We start from the raw sequence: 22,607 nt of genomic DNA on the forward strand, positions 1-22,607 counted from the left end.
CTTTGTGTATAAATTGCTCTACTCAGAATTTGCCATTCACCATTGTTGCATTATGTACACAATTCCAGACAAATTCAAGTCCCAGTCTTATTAATTAATATAAATTTTAACCCATTTTTGTGTGGTATATTGAGTTCTTCTCATAGTTTTCTTTTTTAAAATATATTTTTTATTGTTCTAAACCTTTGATTTGTCATTATTTTTATAACGTTTACTAATTTAAAATACTTAATTGAATTCCTTTTGAGCTAAAACATCTACAGTGTATTTTTATTTTCTATTGAATCCCTCTTTATGTGATGTAGGTTTCAGAAGAAGAGGTGTCCAAGTTGCTGGTTGCAGGGATCGATCCAGTCAAAGAGATTCATCCGTGCTTTGCCGAATTCACATACACTCCACGCTCTCTCCATGATGACACAACACCCATGGTACAACCTGCTATTTATAAACTGCGGCAATATTCCAGTTATTTGTAATTCTGTAACATTTTGTGTTTTTCTTTTTCCTGCAGTGTGTCCTCAGTATGTTTGAGGACATGGGCTTCATCAACAGATACAAGATTGACATGCAGACTCTTGCTAGGTTTGTGTACAAATTATTCTGCACTTATCTCTGAATATATAATGTATGTTAGCTCATTGTACAGGTTATACTTTGCACTTCACTTGGCACAAGACAGTTTTACTATTTAAATTTAAATTTCTCCAATTAGACAAGAACAAAAAACTGTTCAAATTGAATTAAACAACCACAAATTGGGTTCAGTGTCTCTCATTGAGCTTTTTAATTACTACTTGTGTTTCCATTTGCAATTTTAATTAAGTTTGACATTGAGGATAAATACCCCTTTTCCTAGAACCAAAAAATACAATCTTCCCTAATGCTTCAAACTATTTTAAATATGACCATGGTTTAAATGAAATTAAATTAAAACTTAACACAAACTCAGCTAATACATGAGCATTTGGATGATATTTGTTTGTTTTGCAGATTCTGTTTGATGGTGAAGAAAGGTTACCGGGACCCTCCTTACCACAACTGGATGCATGCCTTCTCAGTCTCACACTTCTGCTACCTTATGTATAAAAACCTGATGCTGTCCAACTACCTCGAGTGAGTACAGCGCTGCCATGCATAATTTATTGCCCTATTTCTCATAGCTTGCATTGGCAGTTCACATTTTGTATTCATTCCCCAAAGGTATAATGAATATAACTTTTTTAAATTGTCATTTTAGGGACATTGAGATATTAGCTCTCTTTGTCTCCTGTTTGTGCCATGACCTGGACCACCGCGGCACCAACAATTCTTTCCAAGTCGCCTCTGTAAGAACCACAATATTTTATATCTAATGTAAGGGGTATCAAAATAAGCCATGGTTTATTTATTTATTTATTTACTTATTTTATTGTATGTGCAAGCTCATTGTTAAGGGGATCCAAAAAACACAAAACTATAGTTACACACAATACAGTGGACAGAATACAATTTTTTTTTTTTTTTAAATCTAATTTTTCAATCAATCAATCAATCAAACTTTATCAATCTTTGAAATCTAATTCTTATCCAAAAGTACACTTAGACTTAGATTTAGACAAACTTTATTGATCCAAAAGGAAATTATTTGGACAGACTATCTCACACATCACAATATATTATAATAAAAAAAGAATAAATGTATACATGTTAATAATAAATTCTAAATAAGTAGCAAAAAAATAATAATACGGCAGAATTATAGAAATGTATATGTACAAGTAAAGATATACAATTAAAAAATCTCAGCTATGTAGAAGAGGTTGTAAGGAAAAGTGCAAAGATGATATGATTATTGACAGGACATAGGGTTATCTGTTACATAATGGTGAGTTGTTGTACAGTAGCACTTAATATCACAGTTTTATAAGTTTTATATGAAGGAGCATTAGTTTGACAACTGTGCAAGTCTCTGCTCTATTGGGAAATTAGTTAAACCTCACAAACCTTTGCTCTTTTATTGCATTGTATTGTGTCTGTATGCTTAGTAAGTTCACTGAAGATGTGGTACAAGTGTTATTGTTAGTTTGTCTGTTGATCTGTTCCTTCGCTCTACATAATACCTCTGTACATAAACAACTCTCCAGCACTGTTCACAGTCTCTTAAGTCAATACAATGTGCACAGTAAGGCTTTGTATTCTCATTGGTCTGTTCTTCTGCTGCAGCAATCTGTCCTGGCTGCTCTCTACAGCTCGGAGGGATCTGTCATGGAGGTAAACAATCAGTTGTATAGCAATAGGATTTTTTTTTAGCATCATTACCTGTATGAATGTATGTTTTTACATTTTATATATCATAAAGTAGCAATCTTCTTATACAAAATGTTCTGTTGTTGGATGACTATACTAGACAGAATAACTAGCACTCCTATTCAAACAGCATTTGTTCATTTTCTTTCTCTTCTTTCATGTAGGTGCCTTTATAATGTTACTGTGATGTGTTTTAATGTGGCATATAGTGCTCCTAGTCTGACCTACTTCACAAAGTGTTAGCTAAAGGGCTGTAGATCTCTGTAAATTGGCCTGTGCTCTTGCTCAATTTCATGACTCATCATTCTTTCAGGAGCACTCTTTGACTTTTCTGTTTGCATTTCTTGACAGAGACATCACTTTGCCCAGGCCATCGCCATTTTAAACACTCAAGGCTGCAACATTTTTGAGAAGTTTTCCCGAAAGGTGAGAACTCAAACTTTTTCTCCAAATCTTCCTGTCAGCGGTGTTCTACAAACTAAAGCAACCTGGATGTGTTCTAGGACTACCAACGCATGCTGGATTTAATGAGGGATATCATCTTGGCTACTGACTTGGCTCACCACCTTCGCATTTTCAAAGATTTGCAGAAGATGGCAGATGGTTTGTATTTCTGTTTCTAGAAGGTTGTGGGTTCAGTTCTTGGCTTGTGTGGAGTAAGCATGCCCCCTTGTGTTAGAGGGAAGACTATGGAGAATTTCCTCTCACTGTTTTTATACATGTTTGTATTTGGTGAACTTGGTGAATCATAGGTTGAGAATGGGTGTTTGTCATTTTGTTAAATGTCAACCCTGTGACTAACTGGTCATAGTTCAGGAAAGTCCGAGGCTCTTGTCTGACAATAATTCTACTGTGTCATTAGCACACCATACATTGCTGTCATTATTTGTCTAGCTTTATTAGCCTATTTACACTTTTGAAGGACAGTTGCTTTCTGCAGTCTTATGTAATATAATTGGCTAAAACCTTGTGGCCGGTGGGTGGTAACGCCTGAATGCATGTAATTATAAGTCATCTGACTGAATGTCTTTTCAGAGGAATCAATTTGGAGCTGTTAAAGTAATGCAAGGACATTAAAAGCTTCTAAATGGCTTCACCTCACAAACTGTGGCACTTGTCAATCACAGAAGGAGCACCCCTGCTCATTCACTCGACTTGAATTATGACCATATGAAGTCTAGCCATTATTTATGTACTTGGACTTGACCTACTATACTATACTGTGGCATCCTATTACTTAAGTTTTATTATTAATATACATGAATCTTGTATAACAGTTTTACAAGCACAGTCAGATATAATGCCACACCTGGGACTGACATAAAAGTGGCAACTTCATTTACTAGAATCAAGCAATCACACACTTATATTACTACCATATATGCAAAAGGTCTTGCCATGAGAACCTTGTAAAAAACATTTATGTAACAGCATACCCGGTACATATGCACACACAGTACAAACATGTACATAGTACTTTATTTTGTAATAAATACAATCACTTTACTACATTTAAATAAAATCCTATTAACGTGGCATTTGCTGTGTTGTTTCAGATGGATATAATGCAAAAAGCCGTACACACCACTCACTGCTGCTGTGCCTGTTGATGACGTCATGTGACCTGTCAGACCAAACTAAGGGCTGGAAAACTACACGCAAGATCGCTGTAGGCTTCACTGGCTTTTTCACATTTCAACACATTCCCCTATGGTGTAATAACAGCTATCAAAGGGATTATTCCATAAGAGCGAGAATGACCTATTTTCAGGAAAATACAGATTAATTTGATGCTCAATGATGGCATACAATACAATGTTTCACACTGTGTTCTGTGATATATTCCGTTTTGTGTGCCATTTTAGGATTATACTTAATCTTAGCCTGCCCTCTTTAGATTAGCACACCTCTGACCCCATTGTTAAACCCTACACCTTCAACTAATACATAGTAATCTTTAATCTTTAAAGTGTACTCACATTAAACTATTTTAAATGGGATTAGTTTGCATGATTTACCATGATATACCCAAAAATGAGAAAGTCAAATCTGTATCCTCAAAATTCTGTACTGTATATGTATATGTATATGTATATGTATATGTATATGTCTGTTCTCCACAAATGTACAAGTGGTGACGTACATTATGTGCCCCAACAGGAGCTGATCTACAAGGAATTCTTTTCTCAAGGAGATCTGGTATGTTTTGATGAGACAGCCTACTGATTTATGATGAAATGATTTTACAAGTGTCTGGAGTGTGTGCTGTTTGACACATCTCTAACGCGTCTGTCATGTTGTTGCTGATGGTGTGTGCGCAGGAAAAAGCCATGGGGAACAGACCCAGTGAGATGATGGACCGAGAGAAGGCCTACATCCCCGAGCTCCAGATCAGCTTTATGGAACATATCGCCATGCCCATCTATAAGTACGTACAGTAAAACACAAGGAAGCTGTGAAGAAGGGCAAAGCTCAACCAGATTCAAATATTTAAAACTTTATTCAGACAATAGTATGTCCAGCCAAATGAAATCTGTTATAACATGTTTATTAATGTATGAGTAGAGGTTTACATAGTAAACAAATGACTGTAAAATTACCCACTAAAGAGCAGAAATGCACCTTTATAACTTTATATTTGTGCATTTGTATTTTTAATTGTCATTTTTTTCTAATAAAAAATTATATATTCTGCCCAATAAGGATGTAAAAATAACCAAAATATTATGATATTGTATCATCAAAATTCTCACAATAATATCGTGGACCATCACAATATATCAAATTACAAGTCTCTTTGCTTACATTAAGAGTTATGGTGCAGCAATAGCAAAAAAAAAAAAAAAGAGAGAGAGAGAACTACATAGACCATGATCCTTTGCTCCATTTCAGTGTAGACTACATGAAGAAATAACACTTTGAAGCACTTTTAAGTCTTAGTTCTTTGGATTAAGTCTTGTCAAGGCATTTTAAGAGGAAAAAGTAGCATATTAACAGTTTTGTTAGTCTCCACAAAATATCGCAATAAATATCATACCGTAAGATGTATATCATGAAAATATTGTACAGAGAGATTTGAATATTGTTACATCCCTTATCGTGAGTCTCCCCACCATTTCAAGAGCTTTCCCACGATATTGCAATAAATATTGTACCATGAGTTTTATACCGTGACGATATCGTATCATGAGACTTGGATATTGTTACACCCCTACTGCCCACCTCTACAACCTTGCTTGTACCAAATACAGTTACTGCAAAATTAGTCATATAAGAGTCATATATTTCTAAAAAGCCCTATGCAGCAACTGAAATCAGTATTCCAAGATATCAGGTGCAACTTACCACATGGTCTGTATGCATGTCAGGTATAAAGTATGTTTGATGATGAAAATAGAATTGGGTGTATTTGGGTAGCAGATTGGAGGGAGAGGTTGCAGAGTCAGTGCCTGTGGGGACAGGCTGTTGTCCAGTCTGGCTCTGGCTTGGTTCTGGATGGACCTGTTCTCCCTCAGGGCAGCAGGACAAACAGGTGGTGTGGGCCGGATGTGACCAGGCCACAATGTCAGAGAAGGCAACATGTGTTTTTAGTGCCATAACAATCTACATTATTTGCTGCACTTATATACTGTTACAGATCATTTTTATCTGATGGTTCATTCGTTCGTTTTTATTGGTATTATATGGTTTATTTGCCTGTCTGTCTATCTACCTGTCTAAAAGAATTCCTATTCCAGATTATTTGAACAGTATATCATTTGCTTATGTTTGTTAGTTAGGCATTATTATATCTTGCAGTACAAACAGTGGTGACTATGACAGTATATATAAGAGATATAATTTTTACTTGATTCGTGTTCACAGGTTGTTGTCGGAGCTGTTCCCTGGTGCCACTGAGCTGTTCGAGCGAGTTTCTGCAAACAAGGAACAGTGGACCAAAGTGTCGCACAAGTTCACCATACGCGGGTTACCAAGCAACAACAGCCTGGACTTTCTGGACCAGGAGTACGAGCTGCTGCAGGCCCAGGGCGCCTTTGGGAGCGACCACTGCCTCAACGGTTGCCTTGACGACGCGGACGGGGGGCAGTGCCAGTGACATCAACGACCCCACCGCTGACGGTTTCCTGAAGATTTGACATGGCCTAATACGAGGCAGTGTGCACGTTTTTAGGGACCTTAGAGGGAGGGGTCTCTGTGCTGTTACTTAGATGCTTTAGCAGGCCATTCAGGCACGCAGGACAGTGAGTTTCACACTAAAGAATTCGAGACAAGTGGATTCATCCCAGCTGGTTCAGTAGATGCCACACATTGTCTGTCTCTCCCCACGTGCAGGAATGCAGGAGCTAGTGACTTGTTCCTTATCAGCAGCAGCTATAATGGGAAAAAGTTTGTACTAAACGTCTTGTACTACTGATCCTGTTTTAAGATTGTAAAAACACACACTGACACACAAACGCACACCCTGTTTTAAAGATGCTCACGACAGATTCAAAAGACTACTATTTCAAATGTAACAGTGAGACTAAGTGCTATACTTTCTGTAAATGTTTTCTAACTGTAGCTTTTATTGGTTTCTATGGCTTAGCTTCGTTCACATCAAGGCAGCTCTCAGACACTGCTGCTGTTACGGCCCCCTCACCTGATGCTTACAGATGCATGTCAACCATTCATCATAGTTTATTCTTTAGATTTGGGTCAGTGTTCTCGAGGTTTAGAAATGATCACCGTTAATTTTATACCATATTCCATTTTGTATTAACTTTTAGGACATGTTGACCTACCTTGGTTTTACTAAGATTACATTCACGCCATTATATATCATAATTACTTTGGGTAGGGACAATTTGACAATCACAGTCAATGATACACATAAGACAGCACATTACATATTAGGGCACCCTGCAGCACCCATTGTCATTGTTTGTGTGGACATCCCAATACCTTACACCTGGTAAATGATTCCACTAAGCTAGTTTTAGTATAATTTTACTAGAAGAGCAACGGAAGCCCTTTAAATATCCATCTCATTTGTTTGTGTCAATGTAGACTATAGACTGTGTTATAAATACAAGTGTGTCTCTGAGTGTGTTCTATGCCTTATTGCGCATCTCTGCTGCCTTTCTTAGAGCTTTTAATATATTCAAATGAACTACAGAGCCTGTCCGGAGTGTATGCTGTAACATAGTATGACTGGGAACTGAATGACCGCCATGCTCAGAATATGTATATTTGTGAATTAATTGTGTGAAGATGTCACTATACACATTGTAATTTTGGTTATATATAGTGTAAATTAGAAAGCTCTGCGACAATAGTATTTTGTCAGAACCAGTTTATGAAACTAGAGATAGCCATTTTAGATCACAACATATTATTCAGTTTAATTTTATCTTTCATAGGATGTGGGCTACAGTGAAATGATGATGCATTGTTTTTATGTAGGCTGTGTGACTACATCAGTATGTGGGTGTTAAAAAGCAAGAAAGTGACTGCAAGTTTATTAAATGATTTCTAACCAGTTTCTTTACCCTTATATGCAGACATGATAACAGTTTGAATTGAAAATATTAGAAATTAAGATGATATAACTTATTATGTGATTTTGTACCGTCAAGTTCTAAGGGCATATAGATACACGTAGGAGTGTCTCACACATTAACAGGTAGTTTTTGCAGTATTGTTTGAAACCACTCTTTCACAATTACCTGCCTTTTTATGTGCAATATGAAGTGTCTGCCTCTGTAATATTGCATAGATAACTATGTAAATACCTATGCCTCTTCTTAAATTACTGTACTAACAGGTATGTGTTTCCCAAAGGCATTGAGGTGACACAGTGAGGCGCTTCAGTTGAAAGACTTAAAGGACTGTGATATGCTGTTCAGATATAAATCTTATTTTTGTTTTGTTTTTTCTTCTATAGGCTATTGTGTGTCTGTTCTTGTTCCAATGTCAGGGTTTTATGTGCCAAGCAAACATTTATGTATTACTTCCTGGCTCAGTTGCAAAGGCAAACCAAGGCAAAACTTTTTGTTTTCTGAAATATAAATTATGTTTTCATATTGAAATGTTGCGACCTAATGCGCGGTGTGAAAATGCTGCTAATCCAGGTAGTATACCCAATCAAGGGTTTTTCAACAGATGGACCTGTTTCAAGTGGCAAAAGATAATTACTGTATATAAAGACTTTTCAAGATGTTACTTAATTGTCTGTAGTTATTACAATGGGAGGTCCCCAATTCTGTATTGTACTACAGTTGTTTCACCCTGTTCATCTTTTTCATGCCATTTTGAAGAACCACAAGCTTAGATTGTTTGAAATATAGAATTAAAAAGCCCAATATGTTTATTTAGGATTTACATGTTCAACAAATATGCCAAATTCATATAATTATATAAATTATTATATTAAGAAATACACTTCAGTTAATAATTTTATTTTGGTTTAGTTTGATTGTTTATTACCTTTATGCTGAACAAGAATTTTGAGAAGATTACTGAATGAGTCTTTTGTTTTGTTTTTGTTGCTTTTCTTGAAATAAATATGGTGGAAGCCTTGTTCATCTGGGTTGACTCACTTTATTATGAAATTATGCTTCAGAATAGAATAGAATTTAAAAATCAATAGGTTTGACTCTTTTTCATTTTTTTACTCATGTCTGAAAGAATAGGCTATAGGCCAAATCACTCATATTAATTTAACTGGGTTACTTTTATTAATCAGTATAAAATCATAGTATAACTGAACAGAAGGTACAATACTGAGGCAATTCTAGGTTCACTGACCCACACAAAAAAATATTCATATCATTGTCTGTAACAAAAAATACAGTTTATGATTCCCATACAAAAAATATATATATTACTTATGAAACTAGGCAAGTCAAGACCAACTTTTTTAGGTCAAATTGTGTCATTGTATGCTATGCCAAAGAATATGAAAAAGGCCCATAGAGAAAATATTAAACTTAAATAAATATTTCATACTTATAAATGAGGTAAAGTTTGTGGACGGTGCGCTGCAGTATCGCGGGAGTTGCGGAGCGTGAGATGTGCGCAGTGAGAAGTGCAGGTAGTCCGCCATTGCTCCTGTACAAGTATCGGCTCTGGCGTTTGGCTGTCAACAATAAACTTGAGTCGGGGCGAGGAGCGACGAGGTCGGGTGGAAGCTGGTCGGCTACTCCTTTATCCAGTAGCCATCCCGTCCCTACCCGGAGAATATTTTCATGTAAATACAGCGCCCACAGACGAGGCAACCATGTCCAATCTCAGCAAAGGCGGTACCAAGAAGGACACCAAAATGCGAATACGGGCCTTTCCTGTAAGTGCACTCCGCAGACAGAGCTCCGTCTGCCGCACCGTGGCGCACTCGAACACCGGGGTCTGGCTACGAGCTAACATGCTAAGAGGCCGACTACCACAGCTTTTTGGAGGACCTTCAGCAGTTGTCATGTTGTTGTCATAATTGTCTAGTTTAGGCTTTGATCATGTAAACATAGAAGCATCGTGGACACTTAGATTATATTGTCAGTGTGTCATGTGTTGCTAGCAGACTGGATCAACATGGAAGCCTGCAGAGCCCTCACGCTAACATTAGCACTCTCTTTTGACACTTGTTGTTTTGCATGTTTACTTTTGAATTTGCTGCTGTCTTTTCTAATTTTCTCACCTTATGTAAACCAGCTACGTGAGTTGGCCTTAGACAGGCAAGTTAATGTTTTCTTATCTTAATAAGTGTAATGTTTGGAGATGGGTGATGTGAACTAACACATCCGTGCTAACGATGCTCTGCCAATAGAGAGAGAACCTAAATATTTCTGTCCACACTAAAGGGCCATCTTCCGTTAAATGATGATTAATAAGGCGTTGTCATTGATCTAACGGAGTGAATTTGGGGCATGATACTTCTGGCATACAAAAATCTGTGTAGGTTGGCTGCATGTCCTATGATTGATACATTAGGTCTCCTGTCAGCTACATGTTATTAGAAATGGGACCTGCATGTAAGAGGCTGTTGAATGTAGCCCAGTCCTGACAGACCTGCTAGTGCCAGAATCATGCATGTGTTTGGGCTTGTCCCCGTGCACAGAGCAGAGCAGCACTCTGCAGGGCCTCTCATCAAGTGACAGTTGACTAGTTTGAATGATTCAGACACACACAGCAGAACTAATATGAGTAAATCATGTCTTGGATATGTAAATTATCCATGACTACTGCTCGACCAGTCTGCTCCAGGGGATATGGTAGTAGAATAAGTTAGTGATAATGTAAGAGTTAGGAGTGAATAGTTAAAGTCACAGTAAGTAACTTTGTAGCAAAAAATAAACTACAAGTTTTCATTGGGTCGGATCTCTGCACCAGATCTCTTGACATGTCCTTACTCTGAGCAGGCTTGCAGCTCCACAAACCTGACTTATTTGGCCTGGAGGAGGGCTGCCTCCTGTTGATTCCATGGAAATGTTCCTTTGTCTGATCTTCCACAGTATGGCATAAAACCTATTTATTTTCATGGAGAATGTTCTGAAAAATGGTTTTAATTTTCTATTTCCATGGAATTATGCAGGTGACGTGCCACCTCCAGAAAGTTACGTAGTGTACTTTTGTATTTCATACATTCAGAAAACATCAAATATCATAGTTTTGCTGGACATGTAAAAGATGCTGTATACTGATGATTTCATACAATTTTTATGTTTAAATACAACTTTACAGCAACTTTGCTCACTAATGATGATAATAAGAAAATCATGTGATACAATGTCTTGGGATTTTGATTCAGTTAAACACTGATGCACCTATGCAGCCTTTTTTAGTTCTGATACAGATTCCAACAGTTTAGCTTTCTGAAGGATTAGCTTTAAATATCTGCCAATACCTGATATCAATCAATACCAACATTGAAAACGGAATTTATTTTCTTTAAACATATACATACAAATAAGACAATACGGATCCATATTCTGGCTCTTCCAGAAGTAAATTTCCCCTTAATTTCTGCCATTGACTTTACAAAAAAATTTATATTAAAAGATTGAAAAGTTCTGTGGAACTAATGACCATAAAACCTGTCATTTTATTCTGTTTCTGAAACTTTGTAAACTGCAAATTTATTAAAACATTTGAATAGTGCATTTTAAATGTGATCTTTAGACTTAAAGTGTAACAGTAATAACAACTACAGTGTAACACAGGAGAACTTTTTTTTTATATGTACACACAGCAGAAATGGCAATACTCAAAAGGAGTTGGCAGAAGCAAAAGCTTATTTGAGCCTCCTCAATTGGTGGATATTTGTGCATGTAGGTTGTTAGCCTCTGCCATGTTCTTGAACTCTTAATATTTGAATTTTTTAAAATGTCTATGGGAAAAATGTATGGAAATTTTACTTCCGAAACAGGAGCGGGATTGTGGAGCTCCCTAAAAGTTCAAACTTTATGAGACTTTCTGGGCCAACTAATGACCATAAAATCTGCTGAACAAATATTTTTACTCCAATATCAGCAATTTTTTTTAGTAATCAGCGGCAATATCCAATACCAGTATCTGATTGCTATATCTCTAATTAAGCAGTTCATAGCGGATTAATAATAATAATGATATTATAATATGATTGTTGCACCTCTTCCCTTTTCAGATGACGATGGATGAGAAGTATGTAAACAACATCTGGGACCTACTAAAGAATGCCATCCAGGAGATCCAGAGGAAGAACAACAGTGGCCTGAGCTTCGAGGAGCTGTACAGAAATGCGTACACCATGGTGCTGCACAAACATGGGGAGAAGCTGTACACAGGCCTGCGTGAGGTGGTCACAGAGCACCTTATCAATAAAGTAAGTCTTATTCTTGAATTTAAAATATTATAATTTCCCCTTTTCCAAATATCAATAGCAAGGTGAATCCAAACGGGTAATTCTTGTCTTAAAAATGCCTTGGAAGCTTGAAGGTGCATGCCTCCTTTAATGGAGCAGCCCTTGAAGACCCTACTTTGGGTGTCTCAGTTGGGTGCAGACTGTGATGAACATGCTTTTTGGGGGAAATGGGAAAGAATATATTCAATTTAAAAAGTTAAAACTTTTTAAGACTTTTTAAAAAGGCAACTGTCACAGCCAAGTATTAAACCTCAGAAATGCTGTTGTTGTTGTTTCACAAAACTGGATTTGTTATGTTGATTTTGGGTATGTGCAGGATCTACAGGACACCACAGTTTATGGTCCTGTATTACTCAAAATTGACTCTAGTGAGTTTTAAGCGATGTTATAATATTGTTATTAAAACATGTCAAGAGTTGTGCTTTGTTTCATTCACACATGTTTGAGGAAACTGGTTTATTAGTCAGTCTACATCTCCAAAGCTTAAAATGCTCTGTTCCACCTTGTAATATCACGTAGTGGTACTTTTCAAGTTAACAGTTCCTTTTTACCTTTAATTTAATATAGATGGGCAATTCTAGGGCTGAAATCATTCAACTTATTTTAGTATGGATGTATGGAGTCTGAAAGCACAGTGGAACATTTTATCACATCACAAAGACAAACAGAGTGTTTTCTGTTTGCGAGAAGAGCTCAGCCTCAATTTGCCAGATTTCTCTGTGAAACATGTGTGAATGAAACAAACACATCTTGATGTATGTTTTTGATGAGGAAGTAACTTATTATATTAATATATATAATATAATTATGTTTTATTATTATTATTATATTATAACATAGTTTTAAAAAAATAGAGTAATATAAGATCTTTAAACATTTGTTCTGAAAATTCCCCATCTGATATTTCAGAATAAGAAGCACAGATTTGAACTCACCAACAGCTCTCTCTAATATTCTTCTCAGAGGCAATTAAGAGTTTTATAGTCATTAGTTGTTTTTTTTGTCTAGCTTCCAGTTCAAAGTGAGCCAGCAAGTTTTGTAGCAATACATGTTTCCTCATACCCATCTTATCCTTCATATGTTTTTCTAACTAAAGTAGTGTCAAAATGCAAGGTGCTGCAGATTGAAAGCCACTCAAAGTGCATTAGTGAGGTGTGATCACATGCCCCTGAAGTGGGAGCGCTCATCCTCCATCATGTCAGTTCAGAACCATGGTGAGGTCAGTGTGTCCTGAAGAATTTCAGCCGTCTGCTGAGATGTTTGGTGCTGAGTCATGCTGCAGTGAGACTGGTGGCAGATTTTTAAGGCTCACGAGTCTAGGGACAAATGAAAGCAAATGAAAGATAACTGTGAGAGGTCTGCTGTGAGGTACACTTGTGTTAAAACTTGGCTGTTTTTTTAGCAGCAGAGTCCTTGGTCGAAAAACACTGTTTTAACCTCCCCTCTCTCTTCCAAAGGTTCGAGAAGATGTGCTGAATTCCCTTAATAATAACTTCCTTCAAACGTTGAATCAAGCCTGGAATGATCATCAAACAGCAATGGTGATGATTCGAGACATCCTCATGTACATGGTGAGTCATGCATTTTCACTGTGGGGGAATTTGGGTTTTCAGACTTCCAAAATCAATTTTGTAGTATTCTACTCAATCATATTGCTGTCATGCCTTGAAGGAGATTCAAAAAACTAATGTATGATGCTGCACCTTTACAAAAACAACCAATTTATGGGTTTCAGACAGAAGGATTAGGATTTGGCATGGCAATGGTCCTGCGTTGTTATAGCAGTAAATCAAATAATCAAATCTATTATATCATTTGAATGGAGAAAGATCCTCACAAAATCCCTCAAATCTGGAAGGAATCATCTGCCTGATGCTATGTCATAGAAGCTATTGCTGTGATTGGCTAAAACTAGTTCAGTTGGTGCCTCCTTTTTTAACAAGAGCTAGTACAGATTAAGAATATTCTTAATAGTATGGCAACAGTAATATCAATTTTAAACACTTAATTTTTTTTAGGACCGTGTGTACGTACAACAGAATAACGTGGAAAATGTCTACAACCTGGGCCTCATCATCTTCAGAGACCAGGTGGTCCGTTATGGCTGCATCCGAGACCATCTCCGACAAACCCTCCTGGACATGATCGCCAGGGAGAGAAAAGGGGAGGTGGTGGACAGGTAAGCCACATGAGCCTGAATTTTACTGACCAGATAACATTATCTGCTTTGATTATAACCAAATCCTCTCTGACTTTGGCAATGGATTACTTTTCAACCTACAGCCTTTTTTTACCTATGTTAACCGATTGCTAGGGACAACTTACATTGCTTCACAAAACATACTTATTACTGAACATTTTGAATTGACTTTGTGTTTTTATTACACCAGGGGTGCTATAAGGAACGCATGCCAAATGTTGATGATCCTCGGTTTAGAAGGGAGGTCTGTTTATGAAGAGGACTTTGAAGCACCGTTTCTTGAAATGTCTGCAGAGTTTTTCCAGGTTTGAGCTAACTAGCATTTTGAACATAGTGTACAGTGGTGAGACTTTCAGATAATTGTTTGTTTGTATTACAGATGGAAAGTCAAAAGTTCCTTGCTGAAAACAGTGCCAGTGTATACATCAAGAAGGTGGAAGCCAGGATTAATGAGGAGATTGAGCGGGTGATGCATTGCCTGGATAAATCAACAGAGGAGCCCATTGTCAAAGTGGTGGAGCGTGAACTCATCTCCAAACACATGAAGACCATTGTAGAGATGGAAAACTCAGGCCTGGTCCATATGCTCAAGAATGGCAAGACAGATGGTAAGAGGCTGATTTGAATGAGCCAAATGTTGTATTTACAAGCAGAGACTAACTTTCTGTGTTTGTGTGTGCACTTGGCAGATTTGGCATGTATGTACAAGCTGTTCAGTAGAGTTCCCAATGGGTTGAAGACCATGTGTGAGTGCATGAGCTCTTACCTGAGAGAGCAGGGAAAGGCACTGGTGTCAGAGGAGGGAGAGGGAAAGAACCCTGTGGACTATATCCAGGTAAGAAACACACTGGACAAAAAAAAATTAAAAAAAAATACCCCCAAAAAACACTGAAAGCAGTGCGGCAACTCAAAAAAATAACACCAGAAAACAGGAATGAAAGTGACATTACAACATTATTTTCAATCCTAAATGAGGTTGCATGCTCGGTAAAACTACATGTTCCTGTTTAAGGCAACGCTGAAGTTGTTACTTCTCTTGACGTGTAATATCTGTGTTAATTTTAGGGCTTGCTGGATCTCAAGTTACGATTTGATCGCTTCCTTCAAGAATCTTTTAACAATGACAGACTATTCAAACAGACCATCGCTGGAGACTTTGAGTACTTCCTAAACCTCAACTCTCGTTCTCCTGAATACCTTTCACTTTTTATTGATGATAAGCTGAAGAAAGGGGTCAAAGGGGTAAGTTTAAGCTCTGGTTGAAATCAGGTACATTGTTTCATACCGAATTTCTGTATGTGCTTTTGTATTTGACAGCTCACAGAGCAGGAGGTGGAGTCCATACTGGACAAAGCCATGGTCTTATTCCGATTCATGCAGGAGAAAGATGTGTTTGAAAGGTATTACAAACAGCATCTTGCCCGCAGACTGCTCACTAACAAGAGTGTTTCTGATGACTCTGAGAAAAACATGATCTCAAAGCTCAAGGTAAGAGAATATTTCATTTAGCGCAATAAGCACTCATCACTATATCAACTTTGAACTTGACAGACCATCCATTGAAAGCCAGTATGAGCCAATAAGCTGTACACATGTCTGTTTTTGTCTCCAACAGACAGAGTGTGGCTGTCAGTTTACCTCAAAACTGGAGGGCATGTTCCGGGACATGAGCATCTCCAACACGACCTTGGATGAGTTTAGACAACATTTACAAACTACTGGGGTAAGGACCCACTACATGACAAAACATAAGGACAGGACAGCATATACTTTTACTGCCAAACCGTCAAAATAATATTTTTTCTTTTCAAACCAAAATCTTAAATACATTTAACCATGTGTGATGTGGTTTACAATTGATCTTTGTTTTAATATCCATATTGTGCTCCTACATATTAATCGTAATTTTTTTTTTTTATTTGACTCATCAACAAGTACTGTAGTGGTGAATTGATTGCCTTTAATATACTTTTGTTATGCACATTACAGGTGTCGCTTGGAGGAGTGGATCTGACCGTAAGAGTTTTGACCACAGGGTACTGGCCCACCCAATCAGCAACACCCAAGTGTAACATCCCGCCCTCTCCACGTCATGCATTTGAAGTATTTAGGAGGTTAGTCAGTAAGTCCATCAGTATTTTTTGTTTTGTTTTTAATGATCTGTAACAAATGTTTTAACTTGTTTTATAGGTTTTATCTTGGTAAACACAGTGGCCGACAACTCACACTTCAGCACCACATGGGCTCTGCAGATTTAAATGCCACTTTCTATGGTCCAATCAAAAAGGTATGCAGGGCTGGGAAAATTATGACGTTCCAAGGATTTCTAAAGCTACTTCTACCATAAAACTTATTTACCATTGTCCTCACCTGGCTATAGGAGGATGGGTCTGAAGTTGGAGTGGGAGGAGCTCAAGTTACAGGCTCCAACACTAGAAAGCACATCCTGCAAGTGTCTACCTTTCAGATGACCATCCTTATGTTATTTAACACGAGAGAAAAGTCCACCTTTGAGGTATCTAAACAGCCATGTGCCTTAGTAAATCTGCATGTTCTTTTTACTGACATGACTATATCCATTGTAGGAAATCCAGCAGGAGACAGACATACCTGAGAGGGAGCTGGTGCGAGCACTGCAGTCCCTGGCCTGTGGGAAGCCAACCCAAAGAGTTCTCACCAAGGAGCCTAAATCCAAGGAGATAGAGAATGGCCATGTGTTTACTGTCAATGACCAGTTCACCTCCAAATTACATCGAGTTAAGATCCAGACAGGTAGATGAAAGCTGATTGATATGTTCATTCTTTAGTTGTTTCTGTGTTCATGCTGTAATGGTGAGACATATTCTTGTTATTCTTTATGCACTAGTGGCGGCTAAACAAGGAGAATCAGACCCAGAACGGAAAGAGACACGACAAAAAGTGGATGATGACCGAAAGCATGAAATAGAAGCTGCAATAGTCCGCATCATGAAGTCCAGAAAGAAGATGCAGCACAATGTTCTAGTAGCAGAGGTAAGTAAGAAAATAGAATGGAACAAGCTACAGCAATGGGGAAAAGAACATTATTAATACAGTGTTGTTCTCACAGGTCACACAACAGTTAAGAGCACGGTTCCTACCCAGTCCTGTAGTCATCAAGAAGCGCATTGAAGGACTTATTGAGCGAGAATATTTGGCACGAACGCCAGAGGACCGTAAAGTGTACACCTATGTAGCGTAATGCAAGTAAATTCAATGAAAGTTGAATCTGAGTCTTTTTGTGGACAGCATTCAATGAACTTGGAAGTGCTTTCATCGATGATTCTGGGAAACACTGGGAAGCTTAACTTTTCTTCCATGAAATGTGTACAAATCACATAAAAGATGGGAAGTTCTCTAGCAATATTAGATTTCTTCTGGTGAGAGAGACGAGGGGGTCTAGTTTTGTACAAATAATGTTCCTTGTGGCCTTTGGAGAGAATTAGGTGGGCATGTTTGCCACATGCTGTTCTTAACAAAGAATCAAGAATAAGTGAATGGCTAAGCTACTAAGCAAACAATCAGCTACACTGAGAGCAAGAAAACGATTGAATCCACTCCCCACTTTTTAAATGTTTATGTCAATGTGTTCCGGTTGTTTTGTGGCACAATTATGGCTGTACAGGTGGATGTATAGCTGCTCTTGACCTTCCCGCCAGAGATTTTAAATCATTAAGAGGTCACAGTGTTAACAATGTGGTACCGGCCTGGTTTACCAAAGCAGGCAAATACATTGTGAGGACTTGACAAAACAGGAAGAGTGCTTAATTTATGTTGCAATTATAACTGTTTTGAGGTTGTTATTTTACTATCTGGTATGAATTAGTTACACCTCACATAGAATGAAATATTTAATTGCCAGTTTCAGAAACACATTTGCCCTGGACTAGGTAGCTGGTCACATCCACAGCTGTAAGTTCACGGCATGCTGACTGACTTTTTAAGTCTGTTGTATCTTTGACTATAATCTATCTCCTCAGAACAGAACATTCTTCAAGGTGCGAGTTAAAAGGAAAACCATTGTCCCCCTTCTCCACAGCAATTTGAACAAGTGGATATGTCTAGCACCATGTTCCAATATGTACAAATTGTAAAATAATTATTGTACTCACTGCAAAGGTGGACTGTACAGGGCCTTGTTTTCATCATATTAAATGTAGAGTAAATGAATTAAATGTGTGTTCATTTATTTTAACCACAATAACAATGTTGACATTTTTTATGCATAGGAGCCAGTCATCATTTGCCACTACAGTTTGTGCTTTCCTAATAAGAATGAGGTGTGGAGTGTCTGTAGAGAAGCTTGTTAGACATGTCAAATTGTTTGTTGATGTCATCAAACCATGCGCTTGTTGGCTGTAATGTTTTCTATGTGCTCTCATTAAGTAATGCTCTTAACTCTCTAACCGCATAGTTTCCTGGGTTTAGAGCGGCTTCTACGTCTTGTTCTTAAAAATCTGTCCGACCCGTCTGGACCCCTCCTTTGTCCTCATATTGTGGGTGCATAGTCTTGTTAGACGCGTGCCATCTGCTCCCGTTATTATCGACAGCTTTGGGTTTTAATCTGCCGAGTCTCTGCACGGTCCTTTCCCCTTACTCAAACATACTGGTGCGTGCCAAACCAAAGGATGATGCCACTTGCACATCCCGTGTCGCCTTTTAGTTAGTTGCACCTTTTTTTTTTTTTTTTTTTTTTTAAACACCAAAAGCGGAGTTCGGTTGTCGGATTACGTCAGTGTCCCGCAGTCCTCTGTCTCCGGGACCAGAGACAAACGGGATGCTTCGCCCTCCGTCCGGACTTCTGCAGCCGCCGCAGCTCGCACCTTTGTCCATGGCAGTGAACATGTGTGCTGCTGAGCCATGTTTCATACAGCGACACTGATAAACTGAGGCGATCATGAAAACGTGGACTCCGGAGCAGAAACTGCAGAGTGAGTACTCAGAAGTCAGGACCCGTTAGCTGAGGGCTAACACGAGCTAATAACTTTGTTGTGTTACAATGGGGCAGCTTTTACACGACCTGGATAGAGGAAAACGTCATATTACTGAAAAAGCCTGCGATGGAGTTGTTTGTACTGCATTGCTGTCTTCTGATTGTGGATTTATCAAATAGCTTTTTAGCTTATGTTGGCTAACAACAGATCGTGTGTTGTCATGGTGACGAAAGGGCTGTGTGTATGCCCACCACCACAAGATGGAGACAGATGTTTGTCTTTCATCCAAGTCAGAAAGTAGAATTATATGTTGTCTTACTTTTGTTATTCAGATCTGACTCCAGCAGGATGTCCTCATCTGCCAGTGAGTAATTTTCCTTTGAATACACACTCTCTGTGTGCTTATTTAGTGTCATTAATGTATGTGGCCCTCTCTTTCAGCTGAGGTGACCAGACGGCTCAGGCAGCAGCGGCTACAGAGCACACTTTTGTTACATTTGCACTTGTTGGCCAACCCTGGAGACTCCCTGCTCCTGCAGCAGACCTTGGACCAACTGCTGCGCTGGCTCTGCCCCAGCCTCCGCATCTTCCATGTGTCCGAGAGGGCGTCGCCTTACAGAACCTACACTCGCTTGTGTCCTGTGGCGGGTGAGTTAATGCTTTTCAAGCATTTATGAATGGACTGTTTAATTCTGCTGGCAATATAACCAACATGATGACATTAAAAAAATATTCATACTTTAGGCTATCCATCTGTAGCCATCACCTTCTTCCTTCATGAAGCTTATGGAGAAGAGCGAATCCTTAAGGTCCTTGACTTCTTGCAGCACCCTCCATGGCAGTATCACCACACAGAGAGCTGTGGCAGTCGGACAGGAGGGGTCCACATTTCCTCCTGCAGCTCTTCTGCCAACCCCTCCTTTCGACCCTACCTCCTGCCCAGCAGAGACTTTTACAGTCTGGGTGCAGGTATGCCTGTATGGGGGGTCCGCCCGGTGCACTGTGGAGGAGAAATTCTACGTGTCACACTTTACAGTGCATATGATAACTATCAAGATTCAGTGAGGCTCTATGAGACAGTATTACAACAACAAGCGGAGGAACAAAAGACAGGCTTCTGCTGGTTCACCCTTCACACAGGTAGGTGTGACATATTCTGATGTATAGATAAACTGAACATAGTTGAATGTATATGTACTTGACAGAGCCAGGGCTGAGCCTGCAGCTTGCTATAAAGCAGTTGTCACCAGGGGTGCGAGTTGAGCCATGCCACTCTGCTGTGCTGCAGTTCAATGTGGAGGAAATTGGACAATTGGTTCCTCTGCTGCCTAATCCCTGTACCCCTATCAGCCCAACACGCTGGCAAACTGAGGACCTGGATGGAAACAAGGTGCTCTTTCAGGTAATAGAACAAAAGATCCCCCAGTTCTTACAGTTCAGAATTTCTTTTCTATATTACTTGAGAACAACCATAGTAGCTCAAAGCTGTCACAGAGCCATATGTCAAGTGTGCACTTGTTAAGTCACTTAGTCTGTTCAAATCTCTTTGGTCGGAGTGTGGATCATAATCCTGTCCTTCTGTGCTCCAGGTGAAAACCCCGGTTCAGCCTCAGCGACCTTTGACCTGTGCTTTCCCCCTAAGCAGCTCTGCTGTGTCCCCTCGAGGACAGCAGCTCAGCAGTGTGTCCCCTAACAGGTTCAGCAGCGCCCTCTCCTGGCACACCCACAGACAAGGCATGTGAGCTCTCATTTTTACATCAGGGGATATGACATTATTGCCTGGGATCCAAAATACACATTTCTTCAGTACTTTACATAGATATGAGTCTAGTCACTAGGGAACCTACTTGTTTTCAATTGGGTGTGATTGACAAGTAGATTAGACAATCAGGGTACTGAAAAACATTATAGATTTTTGCAGAATCAATGAGTGAAGCACTGAACTCTTTTAGTCTGAGGTGAGATAATTTTTTGTAAAACATAAGTGGCCAAGGAGCTTCTTTGATTCATATGCGTCACAAAAATACAAAAATGCATTTGATTGCACGATCACATTTTGGTGGAGGGTGTGAGGACCAGACTGACATTGATCTGTATAAGAAATACAGAGAGATATCATTCTGGATTTTCAGGCAAATTAAATTATGTAAAAGACAAAAAACACAACTAGCCTAGGTCACAGCTCCTAGAATGATATCTTCATTCAGTAACATGTGTAACATATCTAATGGTTTACTTCACAGGTACAAGTTTGTGTTCATAATAATAAGTTTGTGGTTTGGTGTCAGCAGGACATAAATCCCTAGACTGTGATGGAGGAGCAGACAGTTTTGGCTCAGGTAGTGGGTGCAGCAGTCCCCCTGGCAGCTCCTGTTACTCGTCCCAACGTAGCAGTCCTGCATCAGTGCCCCCCTCCCATCGGACCGAGTCCCCTCTTCGCCCCCACATCACACGCTCTCTGTCCCACCTGCTCCTGGAGGAGGATGAGGAGGAGACTAATGTGGACACAGGTGACCTGGTCTCACCTCTGCATGACATTGTTCCCAAAAGCATCAGGCGCGCTTCCTCTGTAGACCTGCTGATGACTGTGAGCTCCGAGAGGCCGGCTGCAGTAGGGGCCTCGGCAGTGGAAGTGTTGGCTAAGGAGCTGAGCGAGTGTCTGCCCCGGACCCCCAGCACTACTGCACACACTGCACACAGCCCCAGAGCCAATGGGATCAACAGGACTAACCCTGAGAACTCCACACTGCTGAGTCTGAAGGCAAACAGTGAAGATAGCATGGATGAGTTCTACATATGAACCCTGTCCAGGGCAGGATACATATAGAACAAGGACTGCTTCAAACTTTTTTGTAATATGAAAAATGAGATTTATATGTTTTAGATAAAATGTCCTCTCAAAGTATTAGTATTAGAAGTATGAATTGTATTTAATGTGATCATGCTGGAATACTGGTAAATAGATTCTTCATAATGAATAGAAATTCTGTGTACAAATGCAAATGACCCAAATAAGAAGTCTGAAGACAGCATGCAGCTTCTCATCCTGATTCTAAGTTTAAGGCTCTGTTTAAGTCAAAATGTTAACGGTGAACTGACGCCTGAGTTCATGTAGGCAAGACCGTCCCTTGTATTGTGATGAGGCTCTGGCCTAAGTACGCAGTGGGATCAGCTGTACAGAGAGAGATTAAGTGAAACTTCAGTGGAACAGCAGATGCTCAAAACCCCCTTTTCTGCTCTCAGACTGTAGTGTGTATGATTATACAGATTTAAAGATTAGGAGTCCAGTTTAAAACAA

At 39.0% G+C, this 22,607-nt stretch overlaps 3 protein-coding genes across 5 annotated transcripts in view; all 3 read left to right on the forward strand.

Moving 5' to 3' along the window:
* Nucleotides 1–8,847, forward strand: part of LOC110174245 (cGMP-dependent 3',5'-cyclic phosphodiesterase) — a 183,697-nt gene extending 174,850 nt beyond the window's left edge. For all 3 annotated transcript variants that reach the window (XM_055166992.1, XM_055166994.1, XM_020940309.2), the window contains 11 exons: nt 306–428; nt 512–582; nt 991–1,113; nt 1,238–1,325; nt 2,203–2,250; nt 2,638–2,712; nt 2,790–2,889; nt 3,843–3,955; nt 4,447–4,485; nt 4,608–4,714; nt 6,151–8,847. In XM_055166992.1, the coding sequence (XP_055022967.1) occupies nt 306–428; nt 512–582; nt 991–1,113; nt 1,238–1,325; nt 2,203–2,250; nt 2,638–2,712; nt 2,790–2,889; nt 3,843–3,955; nt 4,447–4,485; nt 4,608–4,714; nt 6,151–6,382 (1,119 nt within the window). In that variant the 3' untranslated portion in view covers nt 6,383–8,847. The remainder of the gene's footprint in view (nt 1–305; nt 429–511; nt 583–990; nt 1,114–1,237; nt 1,326–2,202; nt 2,251–2,637; nt 2,713–2,789; nt 2,890–3,842; nt 3,956–4,446; nt 4,486–4,607; nt 4,715–6,150) is intronic.
* A 484-nt stretch (nt 8,848–9,331) lies between these two features.
* On the forward strand, nt 9,332–18,550 carry cul3b (cullin 3b). The gene is made up of 16 exons (XM_020940302.2): nt 9,332–9,607; nt 11,921–12,118; nt 13,615–13,728; nt 14,176–14,336; nt 14,548–14,662; nt 14,737–14,965; nt 15,047–15,192; nt 15,423–15,599; nt 15,675–15,845; nt 15,973–16,080; nt 16,347–16,471; nt 16,548–16,644; nt 16,738–16,872; nt 16,943–17,129; nt 17,224–17,369; nt 17,446–18,550. Exons 1-16 carry the CDS (start codon nt 9,545–9,547, stop codon nt 17,575–17,577), a joined length of 2,304 nt encoding a protein of 767 aa, XP_020795961.1. The 5' UTR covers nt 9,332–9,544; the 3' UTR covers nt 17,578–18,550.
* Nucleotides 18,551–19,152: 602 nt separating this feature from the next.
* On the forward strand, nt 19,153–22,543 carry LOC110174449 (protein FAM124B). The gene is made up of 8 exons (XM_055166697.1): nt 19,153–19,222; nt 19,267–19,306; nt 19,642–19,673; nt 19,751–19,957; nt 20,054–20,449; nt 20,515–20,711; nt 20,899–21,043; nt 21,601–22,543. The coding sequence occupies exons 1-8, from the start codon at nt 19,153–19,155 to the stop codon at nt 22,107–22,109; spliced, it is 1,596 nt and encodes a 531-aa protein (XP_055022672.1). The 3' UTR covers nt 22,110–22,543.
* Nucleotides 22,544–22,607: the final 64 nt, after the last annotated feature.

This window comes from Boleophthalmus pectinirostris, unplaced genomic scaffold (genome assembly GCF_026225935.1).
Source record: "Boleophthalmus pectinirostris isolate CB_2022bp ecotype Guang Dong unplaced genomic scaffold, ASM2622593v1 HiC_scaffold_9, whole genome shotgun sequence".
Taxonomy (NCBI): domain Eukaryota; kingdom Metazoa; phylum Chordata; class Actinopteri; order Gobiiformes; family Gobiidae; genus Boleophthalmus; species Boleophthalmus pectinirostris.